This window comes from Lutjanus erythropterus, chromosome 9 (assembly GCF_056507025.1).
Source record: "Lutjanus erythropterus isolate fLutEry1 chromosome 9, fLutEry1.hap2, whole genome shotgun sequence".
NCBI classification, from domain to species: domain Eukaryota; kingdom Metazoa; phylum Chordata; class Actinopteri; order Lutjaniformes; family Lutjanidae; genus Lutjanus; species Lutjanus erythropterus.
Genome location: NC_139325.1, coordinates 27,861,316 through 27,885,187, shown reverse-complemented (window position 1 = coordinate 27,885,187; position 23,872 = coordinate 27,861,316). Strand labels below are relative to the sequence as shown.

The following is a 23,872-nucleotide window of genomic DNA, read 5'->3' as shown; positions in this document are numbered from 1 at the left end:
GCAGCACTGGGCCTTAAGTATGCTACTTAAGTCAAGTAACATTAAGTCACTTAATTTAATCATCAAATTAAAATTTGGCCTGTTTCTATATAGTTGGAGGACAGTTTATTCACTTGTAACTCACAAATCTCCCTGTTTTCCTTGCAAACCTTGTCCTTTTTGAGGATATTCCCATAAAAATGTGCAGTGGATCATATAAAACGCGACGTTTCTCAACCTTGTTGATTAGTCTCTCGTACTCTCTGTTGACTGCTTTGATGAGGGGAGACAGAAACTTGAAGGATTACACAAAATTGGTTAGAGGTCAAGCAAGCCTGTGAAACGTAGCTAAAATAGAGCCAGGGTGAGCAGTTATAGCCTGTTCACTGACACACTGACCATATGTCAGAGATTAAGGAAATATGTTAAATTGAAATACTTGTTTTTTTGACAACAGTGCTACAGCTACCACATTTGCCTTTGAAATTTCTGGTTCATAACCTGAGCTATTGTTTGCCAGTTTCACGTTAATTAGAGTTTAAATTAACGCCAAATGTTTGCTGAATTGGTAAGTGTCTGTTTATGTATCATATGGAATCATTAATAATCTTTTAGAAGAAGTAGATGCTTGTAACAATTAAATAGATCAATATTTTAACGGAGTCTGGCAGGCAGAAGGCAGGCGGTCACTGAACTCAAACTCCAGTGCGAGTACTTTTAGAGCAGTGGGTTTAAGTTTTAGGATAACAGCCTTAACTTTACTGTGACAGAAGACTAACAGTTATAAACAGCTGATCAACTTACCGTGTAGAACTTGTCTTTGCTGATTATTGCTAGTCTTGTGCTCCTGCAAAGCTCCTTCAGCCCACCTGAGCTTCCTGGTTGTGGGGGAAACAACTTGCTTCAACCATAGATCATAATGTTTTTGTTTTATTTATGCTTTGTCATATTTCACCTGTCTGTTCTGTTATTGTTTTAGGAAATGATGAGTTTTTATTTTGATTTATCCATTTTCTGAAAAGATTTCAGTTATTGTTTTGCTTATTTATTTATTTTTTTTGCAAAATGTTTGATGGTCCTCTATGTGTATCAAGCTGCAGACACAGCGACACACTTGTCCACAGAAGATGCAGCAGTCATGTCTCCTCCACCATATTTGATCTCTGAGGTGAACTCATCGATGTAACCTAGAAGATGCTGAGTAACACCATGAGTGGGGCTCTTTGTTGCTGCCAGCACCTTGCACTGTCTGATGCCGTAATGTGATAGGACGAACAAAATACCCTTGAGAAGACTGGACACACACACATACGCACACACACACACACACACACAGACTCATACACACAAGAATGCTTCTTCAGATTCATAATAGGAGTATGATTATTGGCTACATATCTTTCAACTATGAGAAATTCAACTCCTTGACTCTGTGTGTGTGTCTGTCCATGCTGCCATTGTGCTTCCCAGTACTTGTGAGTGGGAGCAATTCACTGCTGTGGTGTACATTACCCTCTGTTGTTAAACTCTGACCCAAGCCCACAATTATCCCCATGCATATTTCATAGACGCCCGATGACACGGGTGCACGTATCCGTTACTGACCTGACTGCTACAGCCTCACCTGTCTTGACCAGAGGAGAAAGATTAAGTTGGAGACGGAAGAGTAGACTAGAGGGACAAGGGGGAAGGTGATGAAGGGGGTGCCATAATGACAGGATTATGTGATAATTGAGGAGGAGGAGGAGAGCGGTGCATTCGCAAAAGAAGAGATGAAGATGATGGATTCACGGTGACGGAGCAGATATCTTTGGATTAAAGATGCACCAGAGCAAGCGGGCCTCTTTGCTGTCTTATCACTGACGGTATGGTGATGCATTTCTTTTCCCCACTGAGGTACAAGCTGGTTTAATAAGAGGAGGAGACACATTCGGATGAATAATCCCTGGCATATAAATGAGGCTGACCCAGGCAAATCTGTACGGCTGACATTCAGGTGAGAGCACTTGAGGAAATGTTTTGAGTACACTGATGTGATGAGATGTTGAGATAGAACCAGTCATGGAGGGAGTAATATATCAAACAAACACTGTGTACAATCACAGATGTCTTTTCTGTTAAATCACCTCCAATAATATGACTCATAATACTTAAGAGAGTACTATTTGAGACCTTACTTTGCATTTTTTTTTAAATTAAATTTATTAGAATTTGCCTCAGAGCAAGCTTGTATTTGGATATTGCCTAAGTCATTCTTTTAATTTCTTTTGGGAAAACCAACCACCAATGAAAATACCAGTACCTATCTTTTTTGTTTTGTTACATATTTTTTGTCATGTTACATATTTTGTCTTGTTACATCGTTTTATGTCTTTTTCTTTGTCTTGTTAGGTCTTTTATGTCTTGTTCAGTCTTGTTACATCTTGTTATGACGTCTTTTGTGTTTTTAACATTTTGTTACATCTTTTACGTCTTGTTATGTCTTGTTATATCTTTTTTGTCTTGTCTTTTGTGCCTTCAATGTCTTGTTGTGTCTTTTGTGTCTTGTTACCTCTTTTAATCATCTTTAAAAAAAAAACTAAAGTAACAAGCCTGATTTGAAAATGTAAGGAGTAGAAAGTACAAATATTTGTGTTAAAATGTAGGGAGTAAACATAAAGAGTTGTCAGAAAAAATAAATATTTTACTAGTAGTAAAGTACAGGTACCTGAAAAATCTACTTAATCTACTTAAGTACAGACACATTATTTCAGCTCATGTTTTGTTGCTTTTGTTTTGTTTGCAGGACTCATCTGAGGTTTCTGTCCATTTCCCTGTCCCTCCTCTCAGCACAACTATGCCTGACATCCAGCAGATCTTACCCAGACCAGCACATGCATGCTGATAATCAGAGCTCACAAACTATATGTACACTATCACCCCACAGAACATGAACCCTAACTTTCAACAGACCCTGAACTTCATGACCACCGACTTTACAAGTATGGATCTGCAGGTCCCGACTTCTGATGCACAGCAGCCAGTTGTTGCATCAATCTATCCATCCCTTGAGCACTGGTCATCAACGTCTTTTCAAACTCCAACCAGTCATGAGGTACTGAGCGTATCGTCTCTGGTCCCTTCCACAGTCCTCACACTCATGCCTCACTATAAACCTGCAGCCAATGGGAGCTTGTATCCAGAGTCTCCATCTTTTTCTGAACTAACATCAGAGCCACAAGTTCCAGAAAGTTCATCTTCTCCCTCTGAGTCCTCAGAGGCCCAACATCAAAAAACCTTGACTTCACCACTTCCTTGTAGTGGTGCAGAGCAGAGGAAACCATCATTTGGAGGCCCGCTGGAGGAGGGCTCAGTAGGTCTCATGTTACCCAAAGATCTCCCTGAAGAAGAGCCAGGTATGGTAATAATAAAGGGGTTTGGTTCAATGAGTTTTGGTGAGGCTGAAAAAGTCAAACCCGGTGTGGACACACCATTATATGTCTGTACACTTTTTTTGTCCAAATTAAGGTGAATAAATTTAGTTAAATTTAATTTTTAGTGTAATTTAAAAGTTCAGTATGTTCAATTATACTGATGGGATAGATTGCACTTGATAACACAATGCATTGTTTCACGTGCTCTCATTAAGAAGGCTGGTGATTAATTGAACCTCAACTTTGGATCAAAACAGAGGAAATTAAGAGAAATTAGTGCCTGAATCTGTTGGATCTGATTGGGACCAAACAAGTGCAGTCTGACAGTTAAAACTGGACCTTTAACGAAATAGTGTGTATAGATGACTCCAAGCCGCCATTGCTACGGTGGCGTCTCCCTTGAATGCAAGCAGGCATAAGAAGTGTAAATTTTCTACTTTCACATGTACTTTTTATGTAAAGTTACTTTTGACAACAATGTCTTGGAAGTCAGGAAGAACCTGCGCAGTTTTTGGCTGCTCCAACAGTCAAACTTCAACTCTAGAAAATACAGAATGCAAAATACACAAGCCTTTACATCACAAAGAGTGTCCCTGTCTGAGACCATACACTCTACATAGATTTACTGGGCTTGCAGGGGACAGTGATGTGACCTTTTTTTTTTTTCTCTATTTCTTCATCATCTATTTCTGGCTGTTGTCACAACCAAAGTCTAACTACTGTGTAAAAATTGAAAAATGTTGATATTGCTATTCTTAAAGGAACCTTCATCAGTTACTGAAGGCTGCTGTCTAATATATTCAATCCCATTGTCCATGCTGTCACTGTCATCATGCAACAGCAGATGTCGTGTCTAGAAGGGCACCCCAGACCTGTGAACGATCTCACGATATGGATCATTTTCACAAAAACCATGAGAAAATGTCATGCACATTTGCAAACCTTGGGTTCCCTTCTGGACACGAACAGCACACACTGAGAGACGCTACGATGTGCCACCAAAGTAATGGTGGTGCCGCTGGATGGTGGAACGCACAAGGATTTGTGGATTGCTGGATTCGTCTATATGGCAAAGTGGAAACAAGGTTCAAGTGTCAGCAAGAAAGGTGAATTACTTTTTACTGTTGACATATGAGACCCCACCAGTCAGCTGGGGCCTTTCTGTGGCTGAGGCCCTCATTAATAGGTTTAATGGTGACTCTAAATTGGAAAGGATAAGTGGTTACAGATAATAGATGGATGGACATTACATACAGTGTGCTTTAAATGTGAGGATGCTGACAGCATTGTTCTAGGGATAGAAATGCAGGGGTGTTGGTCGGCCAGTTTGATCAAGACTCTCAACAGCTACAAGACGAATATAGATGAAGTTTTGCACAGGTGTTCAGCGTCCCCAGACGATGAAGTTTACTAACAGTGATGATCTGTGACTTTTCCTATAGAACCACCACCAGGCTGACATTTAGGATTTTGACAGGAATGTTTCAAAGTCTGTTGGCTGGACTGCCGTGAAATTGGCTACAGATATTAATGTTTCCCTCAGGATGAATTGTGATAAATTACGATCTTCATCTTGTACCATTATCAGCTCAAACTTTAAATTTGTCCAAGTCTTTGGTCTCTGACGAAACACCTGCAAAAATGATATTCCCAGCATCCTCAGCTTTTTAGTGCTAATTAGCAAATGTTCTGTTTAGCTATCTAGCTAACCTCACTAGATCCCAGTAGACTCAAATTGACTTGTTATGTATTTATTATGTATATATTTATGTATTTATGGTGTATCTATTTACTTTCATTTTTCTTCACGCTGATTAAACTCGATTTACATCAACTGTCTTAGATTTACTAAACAGAGATTAGTTTTTTATTGTGCAACAGAGCTCTGCTTAATTTACCCAATTTAAACCTATTTTTGCTAAACTCTAGTTAGAGCTAATAGGTTAAAGTAGGCTTTATTGATGCAACCCAGTCTAACACTCAGCTGCCACATTTTCAAGCCGTATAGTTGACTGAAAGCAGACACATTTTTGATTGACACACATCAGCCTCGCAACAATGAAAATCTGATCTGTGCGTACAAAAAATTGATCCCTGTGGGTAAATTATTCAATGTGTATCTTACAACAAAAATACATAGCCAAGATCTGATCAGACGTAAAAGATGAAGACAGACAGACTATACATCTGCTCCCCTGGCTGCTCTTGTCTTGTCTCCAAGTGATGACTTACCGGGGTTTTATCCTTTATTGTCACAATAATAAACAGCAAAGATTCAGCGCAAGATTTCAGCCCCTACTCTATAATACAGCGATTATCTGCCCTGCCAGTTCTCAAAGGTGTTACAGGCACTTCTGCTCCGTCTCCTTTCACCGTCCTGTTGATAGAGTGTCCCATATTCAAGCTTTATTTTGCACACTAGGTGTCTTGGCAACATTTTCCTTAAAGATAAATCATTGCGACCATCCCCATAGGATTGTTTCAATTGTGCATTGTTCTCTGACTTCTGGAAATCTATATGATTTCTTAATGAATGCTATTTTTCAGCTTCTCCTTAGAAAGCAGCCTTAATTTATTGTTTCCACAAAATAACAGAGCCATCCATATGTTCCTGACTCCACTTTACCTTTCTATCCAAAATCCTGCTGGTTTCTTATCAGCTCTTAGACGAGATACAATTCATTTCTCTCCAATACACACAGCGCTAAAGGAGTAACAACACCATAATGTGCGATAGAGCTGGTGTGCAATCTGTTTTATTGCTCTTCGACCTCAAAGTGACCTTTGATACTATTGGTCATAATATATTTTTTTAGGCAGCTCATGGCCACAGAGTTCTCGCACAACCCTAGATTGGATTGCATCACATCTAACAAATAGAAAGAATTGATTATCTGCTTGTGAAAAGGTTTCAGTATTCCCAGGAGGTCTGTTCCCAGACCCATGATATTAATTATCCCCCTCAAGTGTGTCATTTATCATTTTAATTGTGCTTTTTTACCAACACCATGTCAGCCATGTGGACAGTTTTGTCTATGCAATGATAATTATTCAGCACAGTTCCAGTTTTGCAAACCCACCCCTGCCCACATCTGTAAAGCTGAGAACCAAAACAGACCAATTACCCGCAATTATTTCCAAGTCAAATCTGCACCTGGCCGGAACTGTTAATATAAGCCCCACAACCCGACCCACACCCGCGATTAAACACACATACAATCACTCACTTTCTTTTGTTCTCAACTGGCACAGCACTTCTGCTCCTGCAGCTGTGGATGTGCTTCCATGGTGACGACAAGTCTAGCTTGTGGTTATCAAAAGCTAATATTTTTAAAAAACTTTTTAGAAGCAGCAAAACCACTGACAATGTTATTCTCGCAGTCTGTGAATGCACCATAATCCTCCCAAATGTGGCTTAAGTAATGATCGAGGCAGATTACCTTTAGTCCACAGTTGGAAGGGTTACTTTAAAATATATATTCTGGTTCAATTACTAATTATTTGTCAGGATTTGTCACAATATTAAAGTAATGAACTTGTTTATTTTTTGGTCTGTGCAGCTAATGTTAGCAGTTGGTCTGTGTAGCTAACATTAGCGGTTGTTCTGTGTATGTAGAGTTAGCTGTCTGTTTGTGTAGCTCATGTCAGTGGTTGGTCTGTGGAACTAATGTTAGCGGTTGTTTTGTCTAGGTAACGTTAGCAGTTGTTTTGTGTAGCTATTGGTAGGTCTGTGTAGCTAATGTTAGTGGTTGGTCTTACCTGTAAATGTTTGTTTAAGTTAGATGTTGAGACGAGATAATGGTGAGATTTCCAACTAGTGAAAGCATTTGGTCAGAGGATAATGAATCTGTCAGATTAACTGGTTTCACTGAGACCACAGTGGCATTGAGATTTGTAAAGTACACATGGCAGTAGATTTTTCTTTATTTAAAATATATTTAAAAAACATTGTAATCTTGCTTATGATCCCTATTTCTACTCAATAGCTGTAACAGTAATCTGATTATGCCTTATTTTTTGCAGCTGTAATGGAATACCTTTTTTTTATGTATCCTAATTATGTAATCCTGTTACATGTAATCCATTACTCCACAAGTGTATGCTTTTGGCAAGGTTGTGCATGGGCAGCACAGCAACTTTCTTGCAAGTTAACATTGGCTCATACCATTCAGTGCACCAAAGTGCCATGCAGCATGTTAATCAGTTCTTAGCCTCTTTATTCTTCGAGCTCACAAACTCTGCCCTAATCTGATCTGTTTATCTCAAGATTTGGAAAGAGTGATAAATAATCAAATGCTTTCATTAGTCTCAGCTTCAGGCAGGTAGTGGAAGATAAACGCAGTTTATCTGATTATCCTCCATTTTCACTGAAGGAATAGCAATTTTTAGTCTGTTTTTATCCTGTAGATATGTTGTTATAGCCAGTATGTCACAAAGTTATATAAGGAAAACCCGGAGCTCACGAATGAATCACTTTAACATTTACCACAACGTCACTGTCAGAATGCTGACATGAGGCTGTTTTTTTTTTTATTATATCAAAAACTAGCGAGGGACTCCACGTTCATACCAGCGCTCTGCCACCTTAGGTGGCTGTCAGTCAAGCATAAAATTGATTTAAACATTTTTTCCCAACAAGGCATTGCATGCAGCTCATGCTTTACTTTGTATTATGGATGTGTTGTGGCCTCAGTTCACTCAGGTCCTCTGAACGGAGCCTTTTGATGATCGAGCTTTTAACCGTGTCGGCACAAAGACTTGAGGGCAGCTTGCCTCTAAACACTTGACTGACCAGCTCAGTCTCTTGTTTTAAGAATCTACTTACAACACACCTTTTCTGTCAGATGCTCTCTTCTCCTGTGTAGTATGGTAAATACATTTTGTGTCCCATCTGTAAATTTACTGTTTTGGTTCACTCTCACTGCTCTCATAGTGTTGTTTTCACCTTCACAAGGCAGCTGGATCAGCTGTTTGAAAGTTCAGACTTCACCTTGTGTTCCTACACACTGGCCCCTTAAGTTTAAAATATGTTTTACTCTCCTGGAATGATGTTTTTGTTGGTTATATTACAGATTGTGATGTTACAATGACTTGCTTACATAATACTACTTGATTGGACAGTGTTCTAACAAACAGTTTATACATTACTACAGAAAAGTCTTAACTAGTTAAGACATTTCAACCTGATTTAGTGACATACTAGTTTGAAGAATTTTGGAAGTTGGAATTTAATTTATGATTAGGTGTTACAGCCCAATCTTGGATTTAAGGATGAAAAAATATAATAAAGTCAGGTTGTTTTCAAGCTCAAAGTCTTCTACATGGTTTTAAGATGCATTTATTTGTTTGTTTTATGTATTTGTAGATTCGGAGCCTCAAACCTGTTCATCTCGTGAGCTGTTACTGATTGTGTGCTTCCCTATTATCATCAAACTGGTCATCACCTCTGCTCTATTAGGTAAGATGTTTCACTTGTACCTTGTTTCGTACTGTTACTATTACAAAAGGACAGACGGTTTGTGTCTTGTTAATATACTGCATCACTCACTGCCACTTTTGAAGAAAAAAACACACATGAAAGAACATAATACACTTATTAGTTGTAATTGCTATTGTTGTACATTAGAATACACCGCTAAGCATAATAATCTGAACAATGATAGAGGCCACCATAGATGATGGGACACTGGCCTGAACTAATATTGTGAGTTTTTTCCCCCTGTGATTAATAATAAAACGAGGATAGAATTCCAATGAAAAAGGGATAAAATCTAACTTAATGGGTTTTACACACTCAATATGCCAGTGACTTCATCCTTTCTAAGAACTCTCCTGGATTATGAATAAATTAAAATGATTTATCTGAGTCAAAAGGGCAAAGTGGGGCTGAGGTACATTTCTGTCCCTATTTACAGAGTCAATAGCTACTTTAAAATGTGGAGTAGGAGTCTGTATTGATCATTTCAATTCTGTCATGATTCTTATTTTGTATTTAGATAAGTTAACTTAAACTGGGTTACACCAACAAAGATTGATTTTATCTAACATTAGTTCTAATCCAAGTTTAGCAAAACTAGGTTTGAAATTAGTAAATCCAGATTTAAAATTAAAAGCTAATCTCGATTTACTAAATCAGTTTAGTGATGTAAACCAAAATTTTAGAGTTTAGAGAGTTTAATGAATATTGAGATGCTGGTGGCTCAGTTGGTGAAGAGTGTGTCCCATGTGCTGCAGCTGTAGGTCCTCTGCAGCGACCATGGGTTCAACTCCCGCCTGTGGCCTGTCCTCACTTCAGCTGTCCTATGGATTAAAGCCTATGGTGCATGTGTCACGTCACTGCTTCTCTCCTCTCTGTTACACCTAGTCAAGTTCCTGGCGTTCCCTTCTGAGTTAGGTGAATCACCTCCTCACTGTGGTGTGAAGGGGAACTGCAGTGTCCCAACTCAGCTGCCTTTTCTGCCTAAGAATCCAGTGAACCAGACAGAGAACATCACAGCAGGTAAAAAAAAAATATATAACAATTTCACTGATTAATAACTTTGGGGATTATAATATTAAAGTCATTCTGCTGTCTTAGACAGATGATAATCACATATCCATTAGCTTTTAGTATTACCATAGTCATTCACTCTATTAAACTGCTAATATACTCTGCTAATATGGTCTTTGTAGACAGTTATAAAGGTAATTCTTACAAATTATTGCATGCCTATTCAATCTTCTGTCACTGGCACTTTTCATATTGTGTACATCCCTTCTCATTCGTCGTCTCACACCCAGACTGCCCGGTTCCGGCCAGTGATGGCCGGCGTATCGTTGGGGGGACGCTGGCGGCCAAGGACAAGTGGGGATGGCAGGTCAGCATGCACTGGAGAGGGAAACACGTCTGTGGAGGTGCCATCATCTCCCCTCGCTGGGTCATCACCGCAGCTCACTGCTTTGTTGAGTAAGAGGTGGACATGAGAGGAACACAGATGGGACATCGGTTATGAGAGAAAGTCATAAAATTAGATACAACAGTCTGTCTTCATATTCACAGTCCTCATCAGCACTGTAAAAATAAATTTGTTTTAAAGTGTCTGGACTGCCTTTTAAGTTGACCAAATTTGAAAACTACTACTACTACTGCTTTTGGCAGCAACTACACATGTACTATAACTAATTAGTTTTCTCAAATTAGTAATGCAATTACTGACATTTAAATGGGCTTGTGACTTTGTCTTTTCTGACAACAGTAGACAACTTCACAGGACAGCGGACATAGCAAACAAATGCAGTCTATTCCTGTATGATCTGACATCACCTGACTTTACAGTGGCGCAAGACAGTTCAGGCAATGTTAGCTTGTGTTTTTATTGCAGTATAATATAAACTTTTCATCCTATTGAGCTTCCTGTGGATCTTCTTTTACTAAATCCTTCTGCCTAAACCACTAGCAATAAAAGTGTAGCTTACACATAGGAACACTAGTCGTTGCTGCCCTCTGGTGGCCGAGGGTATTAATAACTCCTATGAGTGATAATGGGTACAATGATAGATAAAAAAAATTGAAAGTTGTCACTATATAGTATAATAAGACTAAAATCATATAGGATAAATAAAATAACTACACTATAATAATATAACTACACTAAAACAATATAGCTACAATAAAAAAAATAGAACTACACTAGAATAATATAGCTATTTGTGCATTAGAGAAAGAATTAGTGCAGGCATTTAAAAGTAATGCAAATGATTCAATTTGGCTTTTCTAGTCAAACTTGATATAAATTCAGTTGTTCTGTGCTACTTTGTTCAAGCGTTGGCACAAAGACAAGACAGAAAATAGTTTTAATCATATATGTTTACTTCAGACTATAAAAAAGAAAGGTCTCACACACAATGCATGCTGGGAAGTCTGCTCATATGCTGATCATGTTTCTTTAGAAACTTAATTTAATCAGTGTATCAAATTCTGTACGGTATGTTTCAAGTTCAAGTTTCTAAGTTATCAAGCATTTGGAAAATAAAATTTAAAAAGTTAAATTGACTTGAATAAATGAAACTTGTATCTTATCTTATCTTATCTTATCTTATCTTATCTTATCTTATCTTATCTTATCTTATTTTATCTTATCTTATCTTATTTTATCTTAAAGATGTCTGCTTTTTCCTCATCTTAATGGGGGTAAATGGCACTCAGCTGATGGTGCACAAAGCTCCACAAAAATACATTTGAAAAACTCAACAGCAATCATGACTTTCCAGAAATCATGACTTGGTTACTCAAGATAATCCACAGACCTTGTTGTGAGCAGTTTCATGCAGGAACTGTTTAGGTTCTACTGTAAACTCTGCTGGAACTTCTTTGTTTCAACTAAAAAGACAGTAGTTCCTGAATGAAAACTGCACATCACTGATTTTTTGATGCTTTGAACACAACAAGCTGATTATCATTTAGTCCCATTATATTGGAGAGAAGGCAGACATCTCTATAGCCGACACCTCCAAAATTCTGCAACTCAAACCAAAACTATCTAGCTAGATAAATAGCATTACAGGTAAGAGATAAAATATGTGGTTTTAATTTTGGGGTGAACTGTCCCTTTAAGTTAAGGATAAAATTGTTGATTCCACTAAATTCCTGTACTAGCTTTTACAGTGAGTAGGACAAGCTGCAATCAAGACCAAATTAGTCAAGTCTGAGTTTATTCTTTATTTTGATTTAATCAGATTTCAGTTGAAAGTATGAACAAGAGTAACTGACAGCAATTTAATATCCCCATCAGTGCATTTTGCATTCAGAACAGCAGACTTTTCCTGAACATTACAGGTGTAGATTTGTCTACAGGGACTCCCTATTATCTTTGTAATATTTAATTTGGATTTTGAGCACCATTACAAACTATAAACAGCTCATTAAATTGTCTTGCAGTGTAGGAGTTTTAAATTTATTTCCATCTTATAATTGTAATAATAATGCTGTAGTCATATTATTTTGATTATTATCAGTATCATTTTCTCCCTGCTGAGAATTAAAAACACTGTTTAAACACCGTTGGTACCTCTGTACCTGCAGAACACTTTCAGCTGATAATAATGTACTTTTTCCATTCTAATAGATAATAAAAGTGTGTGCTTAGCAGGCAAAAATTATTACTACATATGGGTTTTCGGAGTCAGTAGCTGGCTAAGAAGGAAATGTGTGTTATGTATATTAATTTGTAATTTTAATTTGTTTGAAACAATTCATGCAAATTACACATCATACAAGAGTTTAGTGAATTACAGTGGCCACTTTAATTCTCACTTGACAGTCAGCAGTATATCAAGACCAGACTTCATCAGAGTGAAAACAGCATCAGCACAGTCGACAGTCGAGATAAAAACAGGCACTGATCATTTCACACTGGGGCTACCAAACTTGGTCTGAGGCCACAAACTTCTGCTGCTGTTTCTCTGCAGGAACAACATGCTTGAGGTGGCTGACTGGCTGGTGGTGGTGGACACGGTCAGCATCGCCGACAGCTCTCTGGGGAAACGTTACAGAGCGCTGCAGGTCATCTACCACCCTCGCTTCAACAGATACAACAACGACTATGATGTGGGCCTGCTGCGCACCATCACTGACATAGACATGACGGGTAAGAGGAGGCGGCTCCATCTGTCGGCAAGACAAGGCAAAAACACATCATGTACCTTATTACACTTCATTAATACTGCAGGCTCATTGCACTTTGCATGTAGAGAAACAGACTGCAAAATAGGTCTTGTTTGAAAGATAATATAAGATAATCCTTTATATTAGTCCCACAAAAATAGACTGCACACAAAAAAACGAACTAAACAAATAATTTACTTAACAACAACAAAAAAATGAACAATTTAAAATACTTATAAAACAGCTGGTTCAAACTAAGGTCCCACCTCTCTTTGGACAGGTAGCCAATCATACTTGAGGATAATGGGGAGGGACTTGGGGTAGCTGATCAGATATCAGGGGTGCCCCCCCTCTAGAAACACCCTTGAATGCAAATAATTAAAAAACTACCTTGATACAAATTCAATTACATGTTTAAACTCCTGCAAACTGCATTTATACAGATAAGTGAACATGTAATTTTAAATAAATTTGCATTTAAGCTATAACTGATAAAACACAGCTGATCTGTGTTAATTTCATTGCAGTGCCATTCCTGTTTTATTACATGTGTACTGTCACTGTATGGATTAAAGTCTAACTTATCTCTTTGATTAGCACTTTTTAAAGCCCATTAAAAAAAAAACCACTCCACAAAGGAAGAAAAAAAAGAGAAAATCCTCTGTAGGAATGTAAAGAAAGCAGGAGACAGGCATTTTATAGACTCTCATAACCATGATACCTGTGATAATCTTTATTGCTTCTCTGATATAATTATGTTACAATCTGATTACTGTGGGCTGTTTGTAGATGGGGTGCGACCGGTCTGTTTGCCCAGCCCGAGCGAGTCCTTTCCTCCTGGAGTGGCCTGTTGGATCACAGGCTGGGGATATATTCATGAAGGAGGTGCGTTTCACTGACACAGACCCTCTGACTGGGCTATTAGTCCCTTTTCAATGTTATAATTATCTTAAACCATCAATTCGTTGTCATTGTTTTTTTTCCCCCAAGAAACTGTACAGAACAACTTTACAACATGCAAACATTAGGAGCAACAGTTGACAAAAGTTTGAATCTTGAAGGGAAAAAAAACAACTTTTTAAATTTAAAAAAGATATTTTATTCAATTTCTTGAAATTTGGTTAGGTTCTTACAGTTATTTTCTTGCATTTGAAAAGTTCTGATACAAAAATACTTCTAAGAAATACAATTACATGATGACACAAAGTGAAAATCAGACTCCTGCAGGGCCCTCTGGGAGCTTTATCTGTGAGCTTTTAGGCTCGTTGGCTTCAGCCTGTCTGAGAGATTTTAGACAAATTATAAGGCTTCTTAACCTCTCTTTGATTCATACAGTTACATCACATTTACTGCCCTGTTTTCTCTTTACTCTTCGTCAGGCTTTGTTTCAGATGAGTTACGGCAGGCTCAGGTTAAGGTGATAGCTCAATCCGTCTGCTCCCACTCAAGCGTCTACGGCGTGTACCTAACTCCTCGGATGATTTGTGCTGGCACCATGGAAGGAGGAGTGGACACCTGCCAGGTATACACCCACTGATATACAATCTCCATAGAAATCTAACTGATATGAGTTTATGGAGCAACTTTACAACAGATAACCTCAGTCGAACTTAAGGTTGTTTTACAGAAACTTCCTAACTTGCAGGGCCTGTCTTAACTGTGTGGTAATCTTGGCCCTATCCTAACGATAGATAGGAAATGTGTATTACACAACTTCCCAAAATCTTAAATCTACTACAAGGGACTTTCATGTTGTGTTGCGGTAGTGTTTCTTTCACCATAACCACAAAATATAATATCAAAAATAAAATCATCCAAATAAAAATCTCCACCTGCTTCTTTTAAACTGTCCAGTACTACTCAGTGTAACTTTGCATATAGGAAAATGTAAACACAGGCTTGTTTAATCTTATTTCACAGAGATTTTGATCATGTGAAAGGCATTAAGAATAACTTTAATAGCTTAAGAAATAACCAGTCTGTGTAGGTCAGAGGCATCAGTATTAAAATTGAGTTGCTTTCATAATCCGTTAAAAACTCATTGTAGTAGCTTTGAATAAATTGTCCTAACTTTAGGATAAATAATTATTAGGTATAAGGTATAAGTATTTAGGATTTCCTAACCTGAGATAAGATAAGATTCCTAAAGGTAGTTGTTTTCATAACACCAAACTGGAAAAAATCCTGTCTTCCACCGAAGTTTCTGTAACATGGCCTTCGTCTCTAATGTTTGCTAAATGATTCGGTCCTGTTTTAAGGGAGACAGCGGTGGACCCCTGGTGTGTGAGACAGCCAGTGGGGACTGGAGGCTGGCGGGGGTGGTGAGCTGGGGAGAGGGCTGTGGACGGCGAAATAAGCCGGGCGTCTACAGCAGAGTCACCCAACTGATCCACTGGGTTGAAAGATACATAGAGGTACTGTTCCTCACTGTATGAATCTGTCGTGGTCATAGCTGTGTCAAATAGACTTGTTAATGTGCTGCTCTCAAATGTTAAATGGAAATTATATTTTTGTTTTGAACCATCAGGTCTTGAGGAGAGCAATTTGAATGACTATCATTTGTACTCTTATAAACCTGGAACTTTTGGGATTGTCAAAAAAGCAGTTTTTTAAGAGAAATCTAATCTTTTATGTGCTTGTCCTTCACAATATCTACTGCTGAAACCAGGTTATACAAACCACAGTGTTTACACATTCTGATAAACTGTTCAGTGTTATGTTCAAGTGGGACTTTACGTAAATACAAATAATGCATATACAAATCAATGAATAGAGACCATAAATACACTTATCGATAGGATTCTTTATTGGCAGAACGCATCTCATTACTTATATTTTATGTGATGCTGACATTTTCACTTTTTGGTGCAGGACAAACCAGCAGAATTGGTGGAGACCCCAACAGCCATGACTGACACCTCACCAAAACCTGACACTTAGTAAACAATAAAGAAGCAAGTAAACTGTGTCTGCCTGTTTGTGTCATTTGTTATTTAAAAAAAATCATTGTAATATGATGGTTACAGGCTTAAAAGTACAGTCACAGTTCTTGTCACTATTTAACTGAAGCTGGCATATGAACCAGTTTTTCCGTCTCACTGTCAATCAACATATCAATAACCCTGGTTCTTATTGAACATAATTAACTCCTGGTTTTCTTTGCGTGTTGTTATAGCAATCCAAGCAACAGATGAGCATCATTTTTAGTTATGTCCCATTTTCCCTTATGGGAAATGCAACTGCACAGTATTTCCTAAAGAGATGCAAGCATGTTATTCATTGGTTATGGTGCAGTCATATTTATCACTTTCACAATTCTAATAAAATGCATTTTGTAGCTTTTTTGTTAGGCAAACTTAAATGCTATATGTATAAATAAGCAGTTAAAATACCAGCTTGTACATGGTTATCAATTTCACTTATCAGCTCTCAAATATAAAGATTGGTATGGGTCACAAAAACACAGTATAGGTAGGGCTTTAGGTGAAAGTTTGTGAATAAGGCTGTTGTTACATAACCATGTTATGGAAATGAAGGAGCCTTTATGGATGCTTAGGACTGTTTTCATTAAGTGTCATGTGGTCATTTATGCCATTTTAATGCAAAGTAGACATGGTTTGAGATGTCTTTACTTTGACAACTTGTTATTAATCAAGCCAATAATATCTTTGTTATGACAACTTGACATTATCAAACTTAAAGATACTGTTCAGCTTTATGTTTGTATGTCATAAGTGTGTCATGAATATTGTCTTTTACCTCAAGTAAAGTTGTACAGGTAGTAAGATAAGATAAAATATTTCTAATATTAGTGCCACAATTGGGAAATTTACAGTGTTGCAGCAGCAAAGTGGATAGCAAAATATAAATAAGCATCAATAAAAAAATATAGAACAAATAAAATATAAAAAACAAGCATGAAGGAACATAGAAAATCTAAACATTTAAATACAGACAATATAAAAATAAAAATATAAACACTATAAACAGGAAAATAAGAACAGTATATACAACATAAGGAGACTCAGCAGTTGAATTTACACCATTGCACGGAGGGAATATTCATCTTGCACATAGACTGATGATAATACACCTGATTATTGCACACAGAAATTAAAATTCACATGAGTGAGATGTTGATATTGCACCCTGAAAAAAACGTCAGGTTCTCTTAACAAAGACATCTTAAACAATGTCAACTTCGCATTAAAAATACCATAACTGACCAAATGGCACTTAATGTCATTAACAATCATTAACATTCAAGATTCAAAAAGACTCATTTATAAAGACTCCTTCATGTTCAAGCCATGGTTATAACAGTCTTATGCACATCCTTTTAAATAAAATGTTGCCTATTTTTTTTTAATAATTAATACACATTTTCAACTGAGGCATTTTTATGTCGGTTGACGGGACTTTTTTTTATATTGCATTGTAACCAGATTTATTCTGGGTGGTGTGTGTGAGACTGCCTGATAAAAGTTTATGTCAGCAGTCACGTAGGCCACAGCTGCAGTCCTCACGACTATTGCGTATGTGTGTGCGCGCGCGTGTCACGGACGCGCATGAGTGATGCACATGCACTGACTGTGAAGTAACTGATGTGACTAGACATGACTGGAGGAAGTTGACCCGCAGGACTGTAGCAAACTATCCCACTTAGTGTTACTCAATAACAAACATTGACTATGTCACCAGTTACAGCTGCTGTAAAAGAGAGCGAGGCACCACTATTGTCTCTGGGTTCATCCAAGGTGGCAGTTTAGCTCTCAGACGGCTCTGAACTGTCAGTTTACTTGAAAGCAGTTTGACACTATCCTCCAGAAGCTCAAGGAGAAAAACGCGGATACATTAAGCTCTGAAAGCCGCAGCCACTTACTGCTGCTGCAGGTTCTCAAGTCATTTATCACAGTTTAGATAACTGTTTCCCGCTGCAGTCTGGAAATTACCAACGAACGACAATGTGCTCGGTAATAAGCAGGGTAAAACCCGTTCAACGGGCTCTGGCTGTCACGCTTCGCCTCAGGACGAGCACCGAGGGCTCGAGGTACGCAGCAGCCGACACCAGGCGCTTCTGTCCCGGCGTAAGTACTCGCATCGACCCGCTACCAGCCTTCAGCAGATCGTACTGCTCCAGGATGGCGCAGACCGGAGGACTGCTCTTCAGACAAGTAGGTTCTTTTATTTGCTTCAGTTTGGGTTGTTTTATCAGGTCCGACACATGACGGAAAAGCAGCGATGTTTATAAATATTTTGCTTCTAGCTAATGTTAAAGCTAGTAGGAAGTGAGCTAGGCGGAGTTAGCCGTTAGCCTAAGGCTGGGTCTAGAAGAGAACCCTTGATTTATGTAACTATCGCGAGATTTGTGGCAATTGTTTGTTCATCGTGCACTTTGGACAAACCTATTATTGTTCATTAACACGACATTGCTGTAATTAAGATCTGAATAGGTCTAATGACAGAATATACATGAATATAATTCGTGAAATATCGTGGTTTGGGTTAAATTATCACTCTCGCGAGATCTTTGGCGGGTCTGGGGTTCCCTTCTAGACACGACCTTAGCTTAATTATTTTGCCATTGAGTTGCATTCAAAGTTGTAGTTCGTTTAAATTGAGACAAACTAAGTTATCGACTTCATCGTTGTGGATTGTGCTTGCAGACATTTACTGTCAAAAAGACCGATTAAAATGGTTGCAAACCTGACAACTGCACTGTATGTACTGTATGTAGTAAATGTTATGGCTGAAACATGATGACACACTGCACTGGACATAACGGCTGTGTCTTGTCAAGACTGATATAACCCTGCATAAGAGAGAGATTTTTTGAGTTGACAGTTTATTATTAACCTTGGACACAGCAGTTAACAACCCAGTATCAACTCAAGGTCCACACACTTGTTTTTTTGCAGCTTTATTAAATGGTTCCTATCATGGATTGAAAGTTTGAAGAAAGTTTGAATATCCACAGCTATGAGAACTGTGTGATATGTTCAACAACTCCATGACAAGCATTAAAGACGACCTTGAGTTGAGATTGTATTGTCAGCTAGACATTTTTTTTAAGTTCACCCCAAAATTAAAATTATGTATGTAATGTTACAAATCAAATAAATTAATTTAACACATAATCAAAATACTACTAAATTTCAAATACTTATAGTACTTATAATGCTTGTAATAAGTCTGCACAATTAAGCACCATTTTTTTAAAATGAAAAATGTGTGAGAAAACAGCGTCTATATTTTCTTACTTAAATAAGTTATGTAAGTCTTGTAATATTTTTATTTCAATATCAGCTCACTACATAGTCACGTTCATGCATGTAGCACGCACATGCATCATCTATGATTAGTTACGAGCTAAACTGTGATGGTAGTAAATCACTGTCTTACTGTGAAGGCAGTGTGACTGTGGCTGACAAAAGTCAATAATAAGTAATATTCTTATTAGGAATATTTATAATTATTTTGTTTTATATTTTCACCGTATTCCATTCTGAATTTAATTGTGTTTTGTGTGTATTATGAGGAAACTGCAGCTCTAATGTTTTATAAACCTGTGTTGTATAATAATAATAAATGTCCCTGTGTGAATTATCTGAATGAGGTATGCCTATGCTGCGGCTCTGCTATGCTTTTTTAACAGTAGTCATAATAATGGTTCTGGGAAAACCTAGTATTTTTGGAGGTGGTGCAAAATGTTTGAGAAATACTGATCTATATGGATAAATAGGCTAGAGGGAAAATGTGTATTTTTGATTTTGGTGTTAATTGTCCCTTTAAGTAAAGTTTTCCTCTTAAGTAGGTAATAAACACATATAATTTAGTTATGAACACTAAATATTTATTATATTTAATACTGCAAACATTCAGAATACTTAAAAAGCACACATTTTGCATCATCAAGTAGCTCCACATCATCATGTCTTCTCTTTCTTACTTTCGTTCTCTCTCTGTTGGTATCTCACACACATGTACAAACAAACACGTTATGATCGCTATTATTACCAGCTGTTGCCGTCCTTCGTCATTTATTGCTGAGTCACTCCAGTGCCCTTATCTCACCTGTTTTGTTTTGTTTTTTTCTATTCAGCTGTTTGAGACAGAGAGCAGCACCTACACCTACCTGCTGGCAGACACAGAGACCAAGGACGCCATCCTCATCGATCCTGTGCTGGAGACCATAGACAGGGACCTGAAACTCATACGTGAACTGGGCCTCAATCTGAAAGTGGCAGGTATCTCACTCACTGTGGCTGGGCTTAAAGATATGGTGTTATTTCAGAAATTCAGACAACTTTTTTTGTCTACTATTTTTGCCACTGTGCAATACAGACCTCTTGTTTATTTATGATGCACAATACATGTTCACTGTACATTGTCCTGTGAACTTTAATGTGTAGGTTGATTAAAGGATAATGTGGCCTGCATACCTTAACACTTACATTTGAGAAGAATTTTTCTTATTTGGTTGCCAGTTCTGCAAAGTAAGGTTTAATTATAGCAATATGACTGAAATAATATTACAATGTTAATAAGAATATTTTAAAATGAATAATGTTAATAAAAAATATTTCCAATATTGCAATATGTAACACAATATGTAAAATTGTATGCAAGAGTCCATATAAAATAATGAAACTGATGTTGCAATGTTAACAATGGCCTGGATTCTATTGTGATCTAGTACAACTAAAATACATATCAAACAAAAAAAAACATAATTATATGAATATGGTTACAGCCTGAAGCACCAATCATTAATTTGGACAATGTAATTTTGTAAAAAGATAACTTTATATGCATCATATGATAAAATATCCCATCACCATTTATATATGATAACACTGAAGTATTGCCGAGCCCTATGGTGAACCATACTCCTTTCCTTTTCTGATAGTAAACACACACTGCCATGCGGACCACATCACAAGCACTGGGCTGATGAAGAAAAGACTGGGTGGGCTGAAAAGTGCAATCTCCAAATTCAGCGGCGCCACTGCAGATATCCTGCTGTCAGAAGGAGACAAGATTGCCTTTGGAAAACATGTAAGAAGAACATATTACTTATATGTCACTGCATAAAATAAATCCATACAACCCTCATTATAAAGACACTCATTGTGTTTAGATTCATTAGTGTGTTGAAATGTAAAAGTAAGTCTTGCCATGCCGTGAGTTGACCATTGTCTCTTCTCTTTTCTAGCATCTGACAGTGAGAGAGACACCGGGACACACTGATGGATGTGTGGTGCTGGTCTTAGGGGATCAGAGCATGGCTTTTACTGGGGATGCTCTGCTCATCAGAGGCTGTGGCAGGACGGACTTTCAGCAGGGTAGACATACGCTTTTACTTTGTCCCAATTATCTCTTATCAAACACCTGGTTTTCTTCATTTCTTAATTCCTGAACACGCTGCACAAAAGAGACACCATTTATTTTTGTAATGCTGCTACATGAACACAAGAGGGTGGTATTGCATCTGTTTTTTTTTGGAGTCACCTGATCTTTGCTAATTGTTCTTTCACATTCAGGCTGCCCCAGGAAGCTCTACGACTCGGTCCATCAGAAGATCTTTACTCTGCCTGACCATTGCCTCGTCTACCCAGCACATGACTACTTAGGTTAGTTGAAAACACACACGTCCTTATGTTTTTGTCACATCTCAAGGAGCCACTTGTGTAAAAACTGGTCGTACAAATGGACAGATTGTAAGCACAAGCATTGCCAGTATTTTCCTACCTGCAGCAACCTGAACTGATATGAAACGTTGTTGCACAAATGATAGTGCAAACAGATTAAGCTTTCCATGACACACATGCCTCTCTTAGTAATAATTTATCTTTAATAGATTCCATGTTGTTACTAATTTGATGTTTTTATTATGTGAAACAGATAAGAAAAATGTTCCATGCACGCAGATGTTTTTTTTTTTTAGCTGTTACCATCTGATACAAGCCAGTGTGCAGATATATCGGTGTACATCTAACACAGTCTATCTCTTGTTTGCGTGTCTGCCAGCACCATGTGATTTCTGCGCACATAGTGGATATTGTATTTCTCTTGATTGATCTGTGAGGTTCAACATCTGGTAAATATTAAGTTACCACAGATGACATGTTGGGCGGTGTGTGTGTCTTTTTGTATCAGGTCAGACAGTGTCTACCGTCGGCGAGGAGCGCAAGTTTAACCCGCGCCTGACCAAGAGCCTGGAGGAGTTTGTGAACATCATGAACAACCTGAACCTCCCCAAGCCGAAGAAGATAGGTATCAAAAATTGTGACTTTGTCACCAATACTAAGTTTAACATCATGGTACTCAATAGCAAAATGATGCTTGAATCTAAAACAGCACTGGTTTAATACAAAACCATCAGTGTGCCTTTTTTCTGGCAGTTCTGTCTGACACAGTAGAGCCACCGTAGTTTAGAAGTGACCTGCTGTTAGTGCTCTTAGCCCTATCCTGTTTAACTATAACAGTATTAAAAAGCAACAAAATTAACCCCCAGATAACTTGCCCAGGCAACTTTGTATTAATTGCAAAAATATTGAAAATGTGCACACATCACAGAGCAGAGACAGACGTGGAGCTGTGCAGGAGAGAGGTGGGGGTAGAGTCACAGCTTCTTTAGGAATAAGCACCGTGAGTCACATTGGATTCTGTTCTGATCCAATTTACTGTACTGAACGAATGCACAGACATACAGTCAGGAGAGGGACATCAAAAGATAAACTGAAGGGAAATAACAGAAGTAGACTCAACATGGTTCAGTCAGAGGTTAAAGTGAACACAAACACACACCCTTGGTGTCTGCGCAAAGCAAAAAACCACTTTACTTACTGGTTGAATACACCAATATTGACCCACAACAAGTGATGCATGTTGGGAAATTCTAATGCCAAACCATTTTTTAACAAAAACAGTATTGAAAATAGAAATATACCTAAATTCTCGTATATTGGGCAGCACTAGTTGTAACATCTCAGTGCACATTCACACTTTGATCGTTGAAATATCTGGCTTGTAATCATGTTTATATTTCTGAAAACAATTTCTTTTTCTTCTTTTGCAGATATTTCTGTGCCTGCTAATCTGGTTTGCGGAATACATGAAGTCTGAATGTGCAGCAGAAGGGAGGATTTTATTCAAATCAACTGAACCATAGTACAGTACAGGTTTCACAATACCAGAATTTTGAACTTTGAAATAATACTAGTATAAAAACAAAACAATGCTTGACAATACTTGATACTGATTCTTTTCAATACCACAGGAAAAGGGAAAAACAGCCTTGGCACAAATAATAAGATTTCTTTTTTCCTTTTTTTAGATTAACAACCTGCACACAGTGCTGGTACATAAAAAGTTACTGAACGCTGTCTGCTTTTGCTGCAAGCCAAATTTCAGGCAGGAGAATAAAGACTGAACTGAACTGAGGTCATCAATGAGAACTTTTGATATTACAATTAACAGATATTGTGTTGTTTTAAACTTGTGGTATCGAAAAAGTATCAATACTTTTGACAATCTTACATCGTAGCAAAGTGATTAACATTTCCATGTTTGTATCTGAGCAGGATTAACCAAAAGCTGCTTACCATGAAGTGCTTTATTATGTGTATAAATGTAAAGATGTATATTTGAATAGCTAATTTGCAGCTACTGACATAATTGTGATTGTGCTTAAAAGAGAAATGCAATCAGATCTATTCTGTGATTAGAAATGAGTGCTGAGCATCTGTGGATGAGGAAAAACCACTACTACTTTTTTTTGTATTTTGATTAAATTTAAATGCAAGTGTTCTTTACTCTTTATTCAGCTGTGTTT

At 37.7% G+C, this 23,872-nt stretch overlaps 2 protein-coding genes across 2 annotated transcripts; both read left to right on the top strand.

Moving 5' to 3' along the window:
• Positions 1 to 1,628: 1,628 nt before the first annotated feature.
• On the top strand, positions 1,629 to 16,002 carry LOC146321743 (transmembrane protease serine 9). Its single transcript, XM_084727013.1, has 10 exons — positions 1,629 to 1,975; positions 2,765 to 3,374; positions 8,758 to 8,850; positions 9,757 to 9,891; positions 10,173 to 10,338; positions 12,840 to 13,018; positions 13,825 to 13,920; positions 14,415 to 14,557; positions 15,294 to 15,449; positions 15,907 to 16,002. The coding sequence occupies exons 2-10, from the start codon at positions 2,885 to 2,887 to the stop codon at positions 15,973 to 15,975; spliced, it is 1,527 nt and encodes a 508-aa protein (XP_084583139.1). The 5' UTR covers positions 1,629 to 1,975; positions 2,765 to 2,884; the 3' UTR covers positions 15,976 to 16,002.
• A 1,634-nt stretch (positions 16,003 to 17,636) lies between these two features.
• ethe1 (ETHE1 persulfide dioxygenase) lies at positions 17,637 to 23,859 on the top strand. Its single transcript, XM_084727020.1, has 7 exons — positions 17,637 to 18,209; positions 20,138 to 20,282; positions 20,945 to 21,093; positions 21,251 to 21,380; positions 21,579 to 21,668; positions 22,195 to 22,311; positions 23,117 to 23,859. The coding sequence occupies exons 1-7, from the start codon at positions 18,000 to 18,002 to the stop codon at positions 23,161 to 23,163; spliced, it is 888 nt and encodes a 295-aa protein (XP_084583146.1). The 5' UTR covers positions 17,637 to 17,999; the 3' UTR covers positions 23,164 to 23,859.
• Positions 23,860 to 23,872: the final 13 nt, after the last annotated feature.